The sequence below is a fragment of the Hirundo rustica genome, chromosome Z (assembly GCF_015227805.2).
Source record: "Hirundo rustica isolate bHirRus1 chromosome Z, bHirRus1.pri.v3, whole genome shotgun sequence".
Taxonomy (NCBI): Eukaryota; Metazoa; Chordata; class Aves; order Passeriformes; family Hirundinidae; genus Hirundo; species Hirundo rustica.
In genome coordinates, this window is record NC_053488.1 from 56,196,235 (window position 1) to 56,214,401 (window position 18,167).

Here is an 18,167-nt window from a genome sequence, read left to right on the forward strand (position 1 = left end):
ATGGGAATTTTTACTTGTTCTTAGGAAAGGCTGGTATAAAAGCCTAGGTCTGACCTTGCATTCAAGGAATGGTGTGCAGATCACAGAACAAAATCACAGAATTGTTAGTGTTGAAAGGGACCTCTAGAGACCATCTAGATCAACGTCCAGGATAAAATAGTCTGCCTTTTTAATGGGGATGAACATACATTACATTTGTTTATCTTCTGCTCCTACCTATCTTTTCAGCACTAAAGTACCAATTTCCAATGATGTTTAAGGACATTCCCATAAAAACAAAGCCAAACTAAACAAAACTTTGTACAAAACTCTGGAATAAAGATTCTGGGCAGAAAATATGCCAGTGTGCCAGTAGTTTGAGTACTTAGTGAGGCAAATCAGCTGTTAGGTTTGCAGAAATTTGTTTGAGGTTTTTACGCGTACGGAATATACACCATGTGTTTTGCAGATGTCATACTTGGCATTCCTCATGCTCTTTACTTACGTTGTGTTGGTGAAGATGGAACCAAGACCAAGTGTGCAAGAATGGCTCGTTATCATTTATATTTTCACTACTGCTGTTGAAAAAGTCAGGGAGGTAAGTGCTCCATTCACACTTCTAATCTTTATTATAAACCAGGGAATACCTCTCTGAAGAATGCTAAATCCTGCATTGCTTTTATAGAGAATTATGCAGGGAATTTATTAGAAGTCTTTTATTAGAAGACCAGCTCTCGGTCCTTTAAAATGCATCTTTGCATTTTGGCCTTAATTCTCTATTTTTCTGTGTAGAGCTGGTAGGTAATGTGTAGATGACTGCTGAATTGAGATTTGGAGCCTTGTTGTAGACAACAGGTCCTTTCTTGAGTGGACCATTGGACTTCTATTAATAAAATTGCTCTTTAGATATTTAATCTGAGTGAGAAGTTATTATGAATTAATAGATATTTTGAATAGAACAATCTATGGCTCTCCCTCAAGTCTAACCATTCTTCTAAAAATGCACTTGGAAAAAAACCAAAAAACAAATAACACCACCACCACCACACACAAAAAAAAACAAACCAAAAAACCCCAAACCCACAACCAGCTTTTAATGTTAGATTTATTGAGCACCAAAAAAAAAAAAAAAAAAAAAAAAAAAAAAAAAAAAAAAAAAAAAAAAAACCACCAAAAACCAAACCAAACCAAACAAACAAAAAAAAACCCCCCACCCCCCCCCCCCCCCCAAAAAAAAAAAACCAACCAAAAAACATCAAAATTATTGCAATTATTTGCAGTTGATTAGACCCAAGCTTCTGAATACAACTTGCACTCCAAACCTGAGTTTGGGGACAAATGCAGCTATATATTTCATCAATTATTATATCTGCTCTGACATGCCTTCACAGTCGAATCAGCACATAGTAAATAATAGTAATGTGAATTGTCTTTTGTGTGAATTTTGAAATGCTGTACTTTCAGAGGAATAAAGCTAGCCACAAAAAGCCAGCCACAGTTCTGAGCAAAGGATGCTGCAAATACAGATCACTCAGAGGACTGTGAAATCAGTATGAGAGAGGTGAAGAATTTCAAGGGACAGTGAAAATACTGGGAATATATCAAAGCTTGGATGGACTTGCGAGTTCTGTGTCAGCATGAGCTAGGACTGAAAAAAAAACTACTCCAGGATTTCCTAACAGAAAAATGTTAAATGTAGAATAGCAAGCACTTTTGAAATCACTGTTCTGCTCTTGCACCATCTTGATGGTGGGAGAGTAGAAACAACAGCTGTTCTTTCTAGCATCACTTGGAAACTGATGTCTTTACTTGATTTTCTTTACCCATGTTCCAGTTCTGGTCTGTTGGCAAAGAATTTGTAGGACGCTCTGTTTTAGCCATGCAGTTGCTTAACTGCTGAGGGCCTTGTTATATATAGCTACAAACCTCTGTTACTCTAGATTGTATCAAATAATTGTTAAAGCCTTAGGCCCTGCAACTAGTTACCCATGTGAGTTAGTCTAGATCACTTGTTTACATTAATGTGTTCATATGCATAAATTCTTGCAAGATCAGGGCATAATGTTTCAAAATATTTCCTTTGCTTGGTACTTATCACTGTGATCTCACATAGCACTGCATAATTGGCCTCACTTGTGGCAATGTGCAAACGTTCTATTTGCCTCCTCCCAAGGATTCCACTTCACACGCTTGCTCAGTAAAGCTAAAAATCCCTTTGGGGCCCCTTACAGGTCAAGGAGTGAACATTTCATTCATTACCTTGCTGGTTGCTAGCACTCCTTTTTTTTAACATGTCCTTGGCAGAATGCAAGGATCTTTCTTTATATTTTTGGTCTGAAATAAAAGACATAATTTATTTTCCCAGTGGCAAGGTTAGGCTGGTACTTTCCATGACTTAGGGGTTAATGAAAAGGCCATTGCAGGTCATGACCATCCCTCTAGAAGAATGCTTGTTAATTTCTAGTACATGTGCACAACAATTCTTTACTGGCTGCTCCCTTCCGTTAAGGTATGTGCCCTTTAGTTAATGGATTCGGGTTCAGGAGCCATTTTTTCTTTAGGAAGAGCTATGCCATTTGATGTGGCATACTTTAGCAATATGACACTACAGATTAAGTAAAAACCTCCGCTGATGGTGAACGGCAATATGCAGTAAATGGGTTGAAGCCAACAGAAAAAAAAAATATAAGGGGGAAAATGATACATTCCCAAATAAAATGAAATAATTCATACAGAAAAGGTTAAATAATATATATGTGGTTTTAATGGTGTTTTATGGTGTTTTCTCCCCCCCCATTCTACCCAGGTATTTATCTCAGAACCTGGAAAATTCCGCCAAAAGGTGAAGGTGTGGATTTATGAATACTGGAATTTTACTGATTCTGTAGCTATCATCCTGTTTATGATTGGTTTTGGTTTGCGCTGGTCCAACTCCCCTGTTCAAACTGCAGGGAGGCTCCTTTACTGCTTGGATATTATATTTTGGTATACTCGGCTCCTTGATCTTTTTGCTGTGAATCAGCATGCTGGCCCATATCTGACAATGATTGGGAAAATGGTAAGTACTGTGCTTTGGAGAAATATTTCTGTAGTTAAGGCATCTACCTTCAGGAATATGTAAAGCTCAGAAGTGACAAAAAAGGAGAAGTCATCTAATAATTCACAAAGGATATATCACTTGAGAATACCATGATTTTTTTCCTGTTTATGAGTTGACCATAATCAGATTACACTTTTAATTTATTAATTACATTAATTTATTCACAAAAGACATTTTTACTTCATTCCTTAGTGTTGCATTTGAGTTAGTTTGCTGATTTACCTTGGTAACAGGAGAAAGAAAATTCACTAACTCTTGGAGATGGGCTTACTGTGACAGGTTATTCCCCTAACTCTTGGAAAGGGTATCATTATTATTTTACCTTTGGATTCATACAATTATATCTCTGTTTATCTGGCAAAATTTCTGTGAAATCAAAGTTAATTTTGTTTCTCTTTTGCTGTAAGAACTGCTGCTGAACTACTATCTAATCTTGGGGGAAATGTGAAGATTCCCACTGCAATTTGCCTCAATTACTGAGAACGCTCTTCTGTCTTTCATGATAATTGTTTAGGAGGCAAAATAATTTTCACTGCTGTTCCTTGCTCTCAGTTTGGAAGAAGCACCACTGAGCAAAATCACCATTGTAAAGTCTCCGCATTTTTATATATCTTCCTTCTAATAGGGACATGTTAAGCAAAGAGGACCTGTGGCTTTTTTAGTCTAGGACGATTTTAACATCTATAAAATGCCCGTGTAGCGCAGGTCATAGAAATAAAATATTTTTATTACCTTCAGCATATTAGATTTTTTTACTCTGGGTTTTACATTCTGATTTGTAAAAGCTGTGATTGATACTCTTCCCTAAAATTAATGTCTTTTTTACATACAATTAATGCAACTAATTCTTTTACACGAACATGTCTTCCAGACAGGAAACATGTTCTATATTGTGATTATGATGGCCATAGTCCTGCTGAGTTTTGGGGTGTCACGAAAGGCAATTCTTTCACCAGAGGAGCCTCCTTCTTGGACACTGGCACGAGATATTGTATTTCAGCCCTACTGGATGATGTTTGGTGAGGTCTATGCTGGAGAAATAGATGGTAGGTAATTTTTAAAATATAGCTCAACAGCTTAAATTAAATATGTGCAGAAGCATGTCTACTTTGGTCTCTTGAGTTTTGACTACCTACTGAGTCTGTTCTTTCTTAAACAATTCTGATTCCAGTATATGTATGTCCGTAATGAGTAATACTGCATGAATGAAGTTGCAAATACGAGTTTCTTTGTTAAAAATAAAGATTACACTCTAAACCCTTCAAATTTAGTGCTTCAAATTAAATATACTGCAAATATCAGGGCAAAGCACATAGGAACTAATACTAAACTTCTTCCTGTTCAAGGGATCTGCCAGTGAAACAAACTTCCTGTTAAGTGAATCCAAAGCTGTTGATTGTCTTGGATAAAAGACTATAAATCTGCCTTTAAGGAGGAAAAGAAAGGGAGAAATAAGTTATCTGGCTCCATTCTTAGACAGATAAACCATGTGCACATAGGAGAAATAGAACCAATCAATGTAAATAGGAAAAATTGTGTATCTTGGTTATGGCTTTAATCTTGTTTCAGTAAGAGAGAGGAATCAGGCACTCCAGAGATATTTAAGCATTACAGATGTAAGCCACTATCATGCTGCTGACTGAAGGTGTAAGTAAAACAGTCCCTAAAATAGAAAAGTAGGTATGCAAAAAGAAATATATATTTAAGGTACATAGTTCAGCACAGACCCAATTCATTAAAATACCATGTTACATCCATTATTACTGCTGAAACAGTCACATGTGTTTTGGTTATATAAATCAGAATTCTTTTAATGAAAGCACGCGGTTAAGTTTCCCAGTTTAATCCATTTAATCACTAATAATTCTAAACCTTTAGAAATTTGACACTTTCCCAATAAAGCTATGATTTCTCTAGTGACTCTTTATCCTGTAGAATATGTCCTGAATTTAAGGCTGCTGCTTTATGTTTCCAAGTTTCCTCAAAAGAGTTAAATTTGTTTAGAAATTAAAAAGATTGGAAAGTATTTATTTTGACAATTTAAAAACATCAAAAGGGATCCCCTAATTTGTGCTATTAGTTGCTTCATGTCACAAATGTTCATAGCCATACATATCCTTTTGCACATGAGTTAATGCGCTTTTAAGTTGTGTGTGAAGCTCTATACTCCAGTACTGACAAAGCAGCCTTTGAGCTGTAACCTTTTCACAACAGAGTCCTGTGAAGCTCCTGTTTTAAGGATCAAAAATTTGTGTTCCAGCTTATTTGGGTAAAAGCTATCCCCTCAACACATTTCAGCTGTATCATATTTCCCCTTAACAAAAAGTGGAATGTCTAGCATAAGAACTGAAATATATGAAGTGGTGTCTGCATCTTTTTAATGATAATAACTAGGGTAGTAGTAGCACAAAGGGGTCTCAGTTCTCCTTTTGGTGGACGTTGACCTTTAATTTGGAAATTTAGTGTTGTATCTTTGTGAAATTAGTGACGACTATTCTGTTTCTTGCTGGGACAAATGAGAAGCACAGGCCACTGCTGTGCTCTGGTTTCTGTGCTACCCATGTTCTGTATGTCCTTCATTTCCAGTTTGTGAAACCAATGAAAACTGTCCTCCTGGCTCCTTTCTCACACCGTTCCTGCAAGCTGTCTACCTCTTTGTGCAGTATATCATCATGGTCAACTTGCTCATTGCATTCTTTAAGTAGGTACCTTGGTATATTGCTGCAAAAGAAACTTAGGAACTAAGGTTTGTTCTGCCAGCACTTCTTAAAAGCTTTTCACCAAAAATGCCCCAGCAAGGGCACGCCAGTGGTGATAGTTGTACCCATCTGACCTGGGGGTAAGGAAAGAATGTTGCTAACCAAAGATGGTGCAAGGAAAGGGGTAGGGAGAAGACAGCTAAACTCTTTTGCCGCTTAAAAAGGATCTGACTAGGAGAGCAGACAATTGCAGATGGCAAAAACCCCAAATTTAATTAATCTCTGAAGTAATTTTCCCTTCCTAAAAGTTGTGTTTGTTGTGCTAAGAGATTATATAACATTCTTCATAGAGTAGGTCAAGTTTTAAACTGGCAGATGTTCAAGGAAAGAGGATCATGACTGTAGGAGTATGATTTTGCTTTAGGAAATTGAGAGTTCTTACTTACTTAATGCAATCTCATGTGTTCTAGACTGAAATCTAACTGTAATGTTTCTAACAATTAGCCTCTCAATGTGTGCTGCCACAACAGAAAGTTGTGTAGTTACAGTAATACAATAGAAATTCATAGTAATCCTATAGTAATTTATCCGTGTCTTTATAGTAATTCTAACCCTTCATGTTTTAACATGAATCCCTTGTAGTGGATCAAGTTCTGTGAAATATTAGTAAAGAGCAGCCTAACCCAAACAGTTATTTACGTTTTCTAGCATTTCTGGGGAAGAAAAATCAATTGTAGGTTAAAAAATTTCTCAGATTAATAAAAGAAATCATTAATATACAAAAAACCTAAACTATCAAAACTCATTTTATTTCAAGTTCCAATAGGACATCCCTTTCCTGAAACTGTGTCAAGGAATCAAGCTATTATTTTATACATTATGTATTATTTTATATGTGTTAAATTGTTATTTGAATTATTTCTGGAATTAAAGCTTTAGTAATGATGATATGGAAAATCTTCTGCATAATGATTTGATTGTTCCAGAAGTGGGACCAGAAATGGGTGAGTATGAGAAATATATTTAATTATGCTCTCAGAAGGAAAGTTGATGTTTTTTGTGATTATATGCTGGGTGTGTAGAATGACAGTGCACCTGAAATGACAGTGCTAGAAGCCACAACATTTCTTTCCTGTGCTTGGATCTATCATAGATACAGAAAATTATTCTGTGTAGCCATGTTTAATAATTTCACAGCTTCAATGAGTATTCTGCAGAAGAAGAGCTCATGTAGCTGCAACAAATACATTTTTAGGGGGAGGGCAAAAAACTATTTTGCTACACTCTTCCCTTAGCCTGACCCCTACTTTTAATCCAGTCCAAAGAGGCAAACAATACTGAATTCTCAGTTAGGGTATATATTAAAAATTCAGTAGTATGACTGGGATTTCAAAGACATGTCGGTGACAACTTTTGTCCAGCTCCCATTAATGTGAATGTGAATTGGATCCCTAAATCTGTTAGGAAGCTTTGAAGATCTCATTCTCACTGCACTAGCTGCCAGCACATGCTGCTGCTTTATTAAATGAGAGTTGCTAAGCTGATTTACCTCTGGATTCCCCTGGAGGAATAGGACCAGTGTCAGATTAGATCTGTACACAGGTGTCTTGTGCTATATTGGGAGTATTCCTCACATGAGTGTTTTAACTCCTTCCCCTCTCCCTCTGTGGCTCTCTCCTCAGTAATGTTTATTTTGATTTGAAATCCATATCAAACAAGCTCTGGAAGTACAACCGTTACCGTTACATCATGACCTACCATGAGAAGCCATGGCTGCCTCCACCATTCATTCTCCTGAGTCACATTGGGCTATTGATAAAATGCATCTTCCACCACCAGCCCCCAAATGAGTTGGACCAAGAGGAAGGCGATGTTGGACTAAGTAAGCTGGGAACAACAAAAAAAAGCTGATCTGCACTCCCATCACTGTGGAGTTGAGTTTAAAAAAAAAAAAAAAAAAGGAATGCTTTGCTTTGTGTTTGACTGTTGCTGTGCTACATACCGTGCATCAGTGAAGATACCTCACAACTCTGAGCTGAAATAAAATGACAGCAACTCATTCTGTAGGAACTAAGTAATTTCTTATTTTGAAAGAAATTAAGCAGTGCCAAAGGTAAAAATTTCTGTACGTTTGTTACAAAAAAATCAATAATTCTTTTACCATTGCCTGGGGAAAGTAGCTGCAGAGCCCAAAGGTAGAGGAGATCCAATGATGGCAGATGCAGAGAGAGAGCACAAGGGCTTCCCACCTCCTTGCTACTTCCATCCCTTTGTGTGCTGCTTAACGCTGCACCATACCTTCTTCACTTTTCTCAGCCTGGACTTCTTCAGGCCAGGTCTTTCCTAATGCTTCCTTAAGGTGTTGCCAGTTCCCTGTCCCACTGTCACCAGCTTTTCCAGGAGTAGCCTGAGCTGTTGTGGGAAGGGGACCTCAGGATGCTAGGATGGAAACTCATACTCAGCAGTGGGGCTTAGTGGTGAGTGTGTGGCAGGGAAATGGGGAAGAGGTGACTGTATCTAAAAATACATTAGGAAGCATTGGTCTACAGTGTTATACAGCCTCCTTTCTGATGCAATGTACACCTTTAATGCCTTGTAATAGAGGTGGGCAGATCCTGCATGTGTTATGCTTTACTTAGAATTTTCTCTGCTGAACATGAATCCCTGAAGATATCTGGCATGCTCACCGGTAGTTATGGAGCTCAAAAACAGGCTCACCTGATCAGTGCTAAACTGCTATACTGCTGCTCCCTGGTTCAGCTCCCCCATCATACATCAGCCTGTCTTTAAAGTGCCATTGCTTATTTTATGCGCAAGCACAACGTAAGTCAGTGGCATAGCATAGATGGTGTCTTCTAAGGAGTATTAGGCTAAAGGAAAACTGAAACCATGCTTAGCACATCTTAAAATCCTTGCACAGAAGAGGGCTCAAGCCTTCCTTACATTTCTTTCAGAAGGAATTTTTTTTCTGTTTAGGCACCTCTGAGCACCTTTGATAGCTTTCTCTTACTTTAGTTTTGGTGCTGTTGTAACTGGTTTTCACGAGTACCCAGGGCCACCTTGTGGAAAATCAATACTGCGATGCAGAGCAAAGTTTTGGAGGAAGGAACACCGGGAACACATAGGGGAGAAAAGTACCTGGAAGGTGATTAAGTCTCATCCGGAGTGAGGGGGGGAACCCCAGAACATTGTGGGTGTCTTCACTGCTGAGCTGTGTGTTGCAGCTGAGTACTACATCCTTGTAGCAAACACCACCTTGTTGCTTGGAACAGGTACCTCCCTAGCAAGTACGGTGAAGAGTTTAATACATAAAAAAGGAGTTTGGAAAATGTGGAGTTTGAACCAGAGAATCAGCCTTCCACCATATGCATTTCTTTGTACTGCCTTGTAATGGAGCTGTTCTCTCAGAAGTCTTGATGTGCTAGAAGGATAGCACCATGGAGAGCCAAGTTATGGAGTTTTAAACTTCTGAATGCTTTTTTCTACCCCAATAATCTCAGGGTGGAAGATCTTAATGTTTTCTACATGTGAACTTATATTAAGGATATCTGAATGTTTTATGCATATGAGCATATTAACAAATTAGATGGGGGGGAAAAAAAAAAAAAAAAAAGCTTTGCCGCTCCAAGCACCTATAACTATTGAAGGTGACTAGCTCTCCATGAATGCCTGGGCTAAAGTGGAGTAAAATTTTTGAAGGTTTACATATTCATATCTAAGTCTTGTGAGGGACATATGTATAACACATGTATAACAAAATAAAGGAAAAAAAATGTGAGAAAATGCATATTTGTGAGCAGCCATTCAGATATGTATTTTGGAGGCTTTAAAGGGGAGTGTACTGGAATTTTTGTCTGTGGTTTTGTTCCCTACATAAGGAAAGACAAAATCCCACATTTTCATATATTTTGGTCTTTATACTCAAGCCCAAATTCATGCAGTTAGGCCTGACTCATTCTTGTCAAGGGAGGGAGTGTAAACAAGTATTTTGACCATTTTTTTGTTTCCTCATGCATACTCCTAAATAATTACATTTATCAGCATGCTTCATACTGATTCCTATGTCCTTTTTTCAGAGCTGTACCTGAGTGATGAGGAGTTAAAGAAACTCCATGACTTTGAGGAACAGTGTGTAGAAGAGTATTTTCATGAAAAGAATGAAAGCCTGAGTTCCAGTGGCAGTGAAAGGATCCGTTTGACCACAGAAAGGTGTGTTTTGATCCATATTTATGTTCTTTTTATAAATTTGTCATATAAGAAGACTTTGATAAGTTAATGCTTTTGAAGCTGGTTTTGGCCACTGTGGACATGCATAGGCCTGGTTAATTTGATGGAAATGTGTCTGTTTTTGTATCTGCATGTGTTTGAGGTGTATGTCAGATCTGTCTGGGATGCCTTGCTGGCAGAATTCCATCCCCAGATGTGTGCAGTGTGTACATGGTTAAAGGGGAATGGTGGGGTGTTGCTCAGGTTCACTTGCGCAGATCAGGTAGCACTACAAAAGCAAGCCAGAGAATAGCATACAATGTTGTCATAGTTTTAATTTTAAACCGGGCGGAAACACCAATTAATGGAGTGGTTTCACGTTCACTAAATTTTGGTCTTGGTACTTACTCTTTTTGTGAGAGAGAGACTAGGAGAAAAACAAAGCAGGCTCAACCTTAAAATTAACAAATAGTTTATTAACATACACTAAAAGAATAGAAAAAAAGAAAGTAGGGAAAAAAAAATAAAATGGAATGAAACTTCAAAAACACTTTTCCCTCCCCTTACAAACTGTTCACTTTTTTACAAAACAACATAAAGAGACAAAACTTGTAATTTTCAGTCAGTTTCACTATCTGACAATAGTCTTTCATCAATTCATTAGAAGAGTATCTTTTAGAGTCATGGATCCCACTGACAACTTAGAACAGTTCTCTTGTGGGTTTTAAGCTGTCACAAAAACAACCGCCCGGAGAAACCTGCCTTTGTGACCCTCCCAGGAGCAGTTTCCCAAGCTGCTTATGGGTCATGGGTCTTAGACTTTTGCATACTGGGGTGTCACTTTAGACTTTTGCATACTGGGGTGTCACTTTTTAAAGATGAATAACTCTAAAGCAAAGGATTCTTCACTTCAAGGTACAGAGATATCTTCTCACTTCTTCACTGGCGCAGGGAACTTCTCATCTTTATCTCTGTTCAAGCATCTTAAAGGATATTACTCAGTTTATTACAAACACCTTTGTTCAAATCTACACGCAAATTAAAACAATCATCTCCCCAAATGCATATTTTTCCCATGATTTAAAGGAATGATCAAAAATAGTTCATTTCCATGGCTCAAGTAAGAACAGAACAACCAACTCTTCAACCCTCTGTCCCAATAGTCTTTTCACTGTTGCTTTACTGACCTCACGCTGTTGTTCTTTATGTTCACTTTATCCTTTCTTACTCACTCAGAGAAGGGCCAAGCTCTGGAAGCTTCATGTTGCCAGGAAAAGGTTAAATCTGCTTGGAGTCTTTGTCCCTCTCCCTGTAGCTCCTGGTGTTAAATGTTCAAGGCCGAGCTGATGAGGGAGGAAGAACTCACAGAAACATCAGAGTTCAGAGCACTCGGGCTGTCCGGAATCACAAAAAAACCCCAGGCAGGATCATAAATGCCTTCTCAGCCCACCCCTCGGTGTAAATCGGGGTGGCTTCGGCCCAAATGGTGCCCATAGCTCTTATCAGGGGCCCAGCAGAGATCTCTCCTTGCTCCAGAGAAGTCTGAAGAAAGTAGTTGTTGTAAAGCAGCAACCTCTCCTTCACCCCCGCTTCACCTGGGAGCCGATGGAATCCGGCCAGGCCTCAAGCCAGATCCCCCCCAAAAGGGGGGAGCAGCAGGCCCAGCTCGATGTTACCTGTCTCTCTCTGGCCAAAGGAAGAAGAAAAAGGGCCCACCTACAGGAAATTAATGGGATTTTATATCATACTTCCCAAAGTTGTAGCCAACAATTTCAGTGGTCAGAATAGACATCAATATTCTAACTAACGCTCTGATAGGTCCCTGTCTCTTCTAAAGCAATTCCCAGGTCTTGACCTGGAGAATTATTCTACATTTTTCTATAACTAAAAAAACCAAACTGTACTAACCCATGACAAATGTGCAATTTTATTTGAAATCTTAGTAGTGTAGGTACACTGTGAGATTGTGATTAAATATAATTGCTGTTTACAGAAACAACCAGAAAACCATTGTAGCATTACTTGCAATGTAGTGTCTTGGTTTACACAACATCAATACACAACATCAATACACAACTACCAACATGGTTTCAAAATGATCTGTATTGGCCTACTTTAGTTTTCTGTTGAAATCAGTGGCAAATCTACCATTGAGTTTAATGGGAAAGTTTAAAAAAAATAACACTATAAAAAGTCTTAATGAATACCAACACTCATCTAACAAATTGATTTTGCCTAGAGAAAGCATAATCTTATTTTCTGTGGGTTAAAAATAAACACAGAAGCAAAATAAACGTCTCCTCTAAAAGAAATTAAATAAGTGGCTTTGTTCAGAAACTGCAGAATTAATTACTTCAAGAAGGTTTCATTTAGTGGATATAGATCTGGGAAGGAATTATTTTCTGAGTGCAAGCGAAACACTCTTCATAGCATTGCATGACATCAGTGCAAGAAATTAATTTAGATGAATAAAATGTTCTGGAACATTGGTCATTGATTTCATTCAGAAATGGCTTAATGCTACATATTTTAGTAACTCTGTGACAAAGGAAAGAAATGACTGCTGCATATTGCCTGCAGTTAGCTTATCATTGTCTTAGTGATAAAGTACCAGAGAGAGTATTTTCAGGAAATATGAAGATAATGATTTGGTTAAAATTATGTAATTACAGGCCAAGAAGTTCCTGCACTTTTCACTGGGGATTTGAGGATAATAAAAAAGACTGTGGTTTTTTTGGCAGTTGGATTTTACCTGAGGATAACCAATGCCATTAGATGCATAGAGTCTGCTTCCATAGGCCAAATATGTTCTCGGAAGACCTGTTTTCCTTAGCAGCCTCCTGTACTTGTAAAATGCAGGAGTACCTGGCAGTCTGTGTGAGACTTATCTTTCTCATGCTTACAGAAGAAATGCAAAATGCAGGATGTCCAGCTGACAGGAAGCATGCTCCATTTGCAGCCATAGGCAATGTAACCTGCTGCCAATGGTTTAGTAGTTCTATGGCAATGAATGGGTATTAGTAGGAAAACAGTAATTTTTAAAATAAGTACTCCTTGAGCAGAAAGTCTGTTTCCTTAAGAAACCCACCGGCAGTTTGGCTGGGTTTTGTCAAATACAGATATTAATGGGAATGAAATTCACCATCAAAACCAAAACCAAAATGTTTGAAATACTAACTTTTTGAAATGTGTTAATGATTTCTTTCATCATCTTGTAAACAGATATAAAGATCTATATTTGGGTATTTTAATTATGTTTTCTTTTTCTACCTAGAGTGGAAGAGATGTTCCAACAACTTAAAGAAGTGCATGAGAAGGTATTTTATATCAAGGAGTCTTTACTCTCCCTGGACAGCCAGCTAGGACATTTGCAAGACCTGTCTGCCCTGACAGTGGATATCCTGAAAGTGCTTTCAGCTGTAGACACCTTGAAGGTGGAAGAAGCCTTACTGGCTGACACAAAACATCAAACCTGTAGGAAGCTGCCCCATAGCTGGAGCAATGCACTCTATTCCAAGACCTTGAATAGCCTGGAGGGCTTGTATGACAAGAAAGACCACTATTACAGCATGCCACCCTCCCTCTTACGGAGCTTGGCAAGGACTCAGTCTCCATCGGAGTGCAAACTCTTGAAGTCTGCGAGTAACAAGGTGATTACGTGTTACTTAGAAGACAGCTCTCAAAAGGCAGAAATAGAAACAGACACACTCACTTCAGGAGTATCCTCTGAGACTAAGTCAGCTCCTAGGTATGGGCAGTTTTTGCTGGTGCCCCCTGACCATCAGGGAGGGACTTTTTCTGATGATGTCACCTTAAATTTGTCCTTTTTGAACACTGCTGCCAAGTGCAAAGATGAAGCATTTGGAGATGACCTGCAAAGTAGCATTGTGGTTCAGCAAAATTTGCCAGGTATCAGCTTCCTTGGAAAAGAGACAGAAGGTTATCATTGGAGCCAGAGAGACTTTGTTATTCATCTGCCATCAGAGAAGACTAATGCTGCAGAAGCTGCTCATCCTCTTGATCTCCCGCTACCGCTGGATATTGAAGGAAGCGCAGCATCCCCCTGTAGTAACAGGGAAGAAGCTGAAGGTGGTTATGTGAACCGGGGATTCTCTGAAGGTGATGAAAAAGGAGTTTTCATCTCAGATTCAAAGAAGAAAGCCCTGTACCTATCTTCCTCCTATGACAGGGACGACAATTGCCAGCATAATCCCGCCAGGCATGTCCAGTTAAGTGATTCGAAATCCTTCTCCTACAACTTCATCAAGTCATGTCACAGCAGCAGCATCTCTCAAAACAGGCTGAAGCGAAGCATCTCCTTCTGGATCAGCCCTCTCTGGAGGGACTGGAGTTTCTGCAGCAGCAACAGCTTACCAACCCCTAAAAAAGAGAGATCAGGGAAAATCTGCAAAGCTGTAGGCGGTAATTATAAAACATTAAACCTGTACAGTATCTTTTACTGGAGAGTCCAAGACAATACAAAAATGTTTCATTTGCACCCAGAAGATATTAGATGCAGTAGAGGATAGTTAGCAGAGAGTTCAGTTACTCTTCCATTTTGTTTGGGTGGGTCTGGCTGTTGGGAATATCTGAAGACTGCTTTGTATCCAAACTGCAACACACCTATGTGTCAGTCACCCTGATCTGCCCCATTTAATGGAATTTCCATGTCTGTGGCTACACTGCCAGGTGGCAGAAGGATTGTGCTCACTCTGGGGAAGCCTCTTTCCCTAGGAGGGCAAAGATGGAGTTGCAGGAACCAAAATATATTACACAATTCCATAGAGATACATTGGCAGTATCAGAGACGGGTATATGCAGAATGAAAAGGCATACATTTCTGTAGTCTGTTTAAATACCTCCCTGTCTACCATCAGGTTTGCTTACCAAGCACTAAAATACATCAGGTTACAGTTTTAATTATGAATAGTATCATATCATGGATAACATTAGTTGTTTTATGTCTTGTGATGGTGCACATCTTTGCACAGAACTGCTTGTGTACTAGGTTAGGATGTCACAATTCTTTCTCAGGTTGCTTTAGGCATCTGCCAATTCTCAGTCCTCTCAGATTTTTCCTTAGTAAACAGAAACTCTGTAGCTTAAAAGTGTTTTTTGACTCTTTCCTGCAGAATCTTTAGGATCCTCTGAGACACACCACAGTAAGACAACAAAAGCAAAACAGCAAACCAGAAACAGAAAGTCTGGGAGAGGAAAGAGGAATCAAAAACCTCTTCAGGTTCCGGTATGGGCCAGTGCAAGAGAATTGTGTATCTCAAAATTGTCTTTTTCATTTCTCAAGAGCAGTTGTGCAGTGTGATTTAATTGAAAATGTATACATTTAAAATGCTGCACACAAACTGCAGCATCACCTCTGTGTGTCTAACTTTGGTTCAGTTTTACAGGGGTTTTTTTGGATGTGTGGGATTTCTGTTTTGAACTTGTTGACATCCATGGACTTTGGTATACTGTGGTGATACTGATTTTGCGGTGGTTCACAAGCGTAAATCTGTCCTTGCACTTCAGCTGTCAGGGGAGCTTGTGGAGGCTTCATGTGATCTAGGATAGACTGAAGCAGTGACCATATCCAGGGGGTATACAACAGTACTCAAGCAAGTTAGGCCTCATAATGTTCTCTCCTGCCACAAGAGTCCCATAGACTTTTCTCTGAATCCATCAAACTTAGCATGTTGCAGAAAGTATATTGATTGTATATATGTGTGGGGCAACTTTTGCAACTGTGTCTGTGTTCATAAATAAAAATCTATTTTGAGAGCTATTAAGAAATTTCTAGGCTCTTTGTTATCTGGAAAGGATTATCACTATTTAATGAGATAAGTACTGAAGACTGGTTTGTTTACATTAGATACCCGAGTCAGCCAAGGATCTTGAGCTTGAACTTTGAAATCTAGTATCTCTGAAGGCATGAGGTCTCAAAGTTCAAATACCTTCAGAGAGTGTGAGACGTTTCATCCGTAGTACTCACTAGACAAAAGCAAGATGTCTTCTGCAGTTTGTAACAAAAGTGGGAAAATCTGTTTCTCAGTTGGGACTGCATTCATTCATTCATTGGCATTTCTGAAAGGCCACATCATATGCTGTCAGAGGAACTGTGGAGATGCTAGTCATCCTGTGAATTCATTGTTTTGTCTGTGTCTTGGCAGGTGATTAGAGTGGATGATTGTCCCCAGAACACCCAAGTGAACTCAGAACCTGCAGAAATCAATGTCTGGGATGAGCAAGAGAAACACAGCAAGAATTGGCTCACTGTGTCTAATTTCAGTCAGCTAAGTATGTTACATGTTGCAAACAGTGAATTTCAGAACAGCTTTTAAAAATAAGAAGTAAACAGTATTAAAAAATTATCAGTGTTACCCACCATTTCCACCTTATTGCATAATTTTTATAGAATTAGACTTAGTTTGTATTGGTTACTTGATGCAACACTGAAGAGGCAAAAGAGTCAAAGGCTGGATGGAAGATCAGGTGAATTTTATTGGGACCACTGCCAGTATTCCGTGGGAGATAGCTGAATGCTCATCCTCAGGAATGAGTAGGAAGCAAGGAGAATTATGAAATTGTCTCTTCTCCTGAATTGTTTTCTATAGTGACGTCTTCTAAAGTGGCATCCTGGCTGCTTTCAACAAATAAACTCATGATTTTCAGAATATTTACTCTCAGGGACAGGGCTGTGATACTGTATTTGCTGGCAGATCCTCTGCTTGCATTATTCATTAATTTCTCATTGCTCAGAAACACATCCTTTAAATGGAAGAAACAAGTTCTGTATTGTCTCTTTTGGAGTGAAAAGGAATGACTTTCTTACTCCTCTTGTAGTAATTCTCCGTCTCTTTTATTCTCAGAAATTCTATGCGTTAATCATCTATTCTTTCAGTTTGCTGTGATGTGGCTCACTGGTTTCATTCTGTGAGCTGCTGGGAGAAGTACCAGACGGTGCCATGACTCAGTACCACGTGGTCTGAGGAGGCCTGTACTCCAAAGACTGCTGGAAAAAGGGAAAGTGGTCTCTTTAACCCTATGAAATTCTGTCTTTTATTATTTTTTTTTTTTTTTAGCCCATTACACATTGACTGGGACAATATAGTATATGGGTGTTTATTTTATAACACTGCATAACTACTTAGTTTATAGTGATAGAGAAGTTCATTTACCCTCTAGAAATAGCTGATGACTTCTCTTTTGACTAGGTTTGGAACGCCTCCATTACAAGCACCAGAAAATTAAAAATACAGATGTCAGCAGGCATACCATACCATTCTGTGATTACCTGAGGCATTCTCAAGAGGTAAGAACTAGGATTGTGCATGCTAGTCCCTAATTTTGGCTGGGATGAGCCCAGAGTACCTCTATAGTCATCCCTGCATTTGCCAATAGAGTTTCTTTGTCATGACATACCTCTTTGAGAGATGTGAAATTTTGTTGTCTGCTGGTACGGTTTATGTGTGGAAATAATTGAATAATTTAACAGCTGCTAAGACCAACTCTACTAAGATTATTGAAATAGTACATTAAATTATTGAATCTTAGAGTGGTTCTGAATATGAACTCTAGTCACAAATGACATGTGTAGATATTTCATCAGGCAATGAGTGAACACACAACCTGGTCTTGAATTTGTGGGCAGAATGGATTAGAAGAAAATTTTGGGAAGTTAGTTACATAGCACTCACTTCATCACATAGTTATTTCTTGCAAAGGGTTGTGTAAATATAGATAATCATTGCAAAGCATGGATTTTTTGACCATTGCCTTATAAACATGGCATTTTATTATTTATCAGAATTAATCTGCAGCTCTGTAATCTACAGGTCCTCTTCCCATGTGAACTAATATAGGATCCTTGAATTTGATGGAGTTAGGCCAATTTATATTTCCTGAAGAACTGAGCAGGAATCTGGATTGTGGAAGATACTATCTGTTTTAAAATTATGTAGCTAATAGAAGAAATGGAATCGCTAATATAAGAAAATGTAGCAGTCATTAAATTTTATAGGGGTATCTCAGATATATGAAAGGAAATTAACAAAGAATGAATTAAGAAAAGGAAATGTAAGATGATCCTTTCTTCTTTCTTTTCAAGAGCACCAAAACACCCTTCCTTGTTGATTTTATTCATAGGAATTTTGGTTATCAAAATGGGGATCTTTCAGAGACTAGCTTAT

The 18,167-nt window shown here is 38.5% G+C and overlaps 1 protein-coding gene across 1 annotated transcript in view; it reads left to right on the forward strand.

Moving 5' to 3' along the window:
- The window catches only part of TRPM6 (transient receptor potential cation channel subfamily M member 6), a 55,406-nt gene that overhangs the window by 13,799 nt on the left and 23,440 nt on the right, over positions 1-18,167 (forward strand). The window contains exons 10-19 of the mRNA XM_040090996.1: positions 449-577; positions 2,786-3,037; positions 3,951-4,125; positions 5,666-5,780; positions 6,712-6,782; positions 9,855-9,987; positions 13,259-14,406; positions 15,117-15,229; positions 16,149-16,275; positions 17,193-17,290. Of these exons, the coding sequence (XP_039946930.1) occupies positions 449-577; positions 2,786-3,037; positions 3,951-4,125; positions 5,666-5,780; positions 6,712-6,782; positions 9,855-9,987; positions 13,259-14,406; positions 15,117-15,229; positions 16,149-16,275; positions 17,193-17,290 (2,361 nt within the window). The remainder of the gene's footprint in view (positions 1-448; positions 578-2,785; positions 3,038-3,950; positions 4,126-5,665; positions 5,781-6,711; positions 6,783-9,854; positions 9,988-13,258; positions 14,407-15,116; positions 15,230-16,148; positions 16,276-17,192; positions 17,291-18,167) is intronic.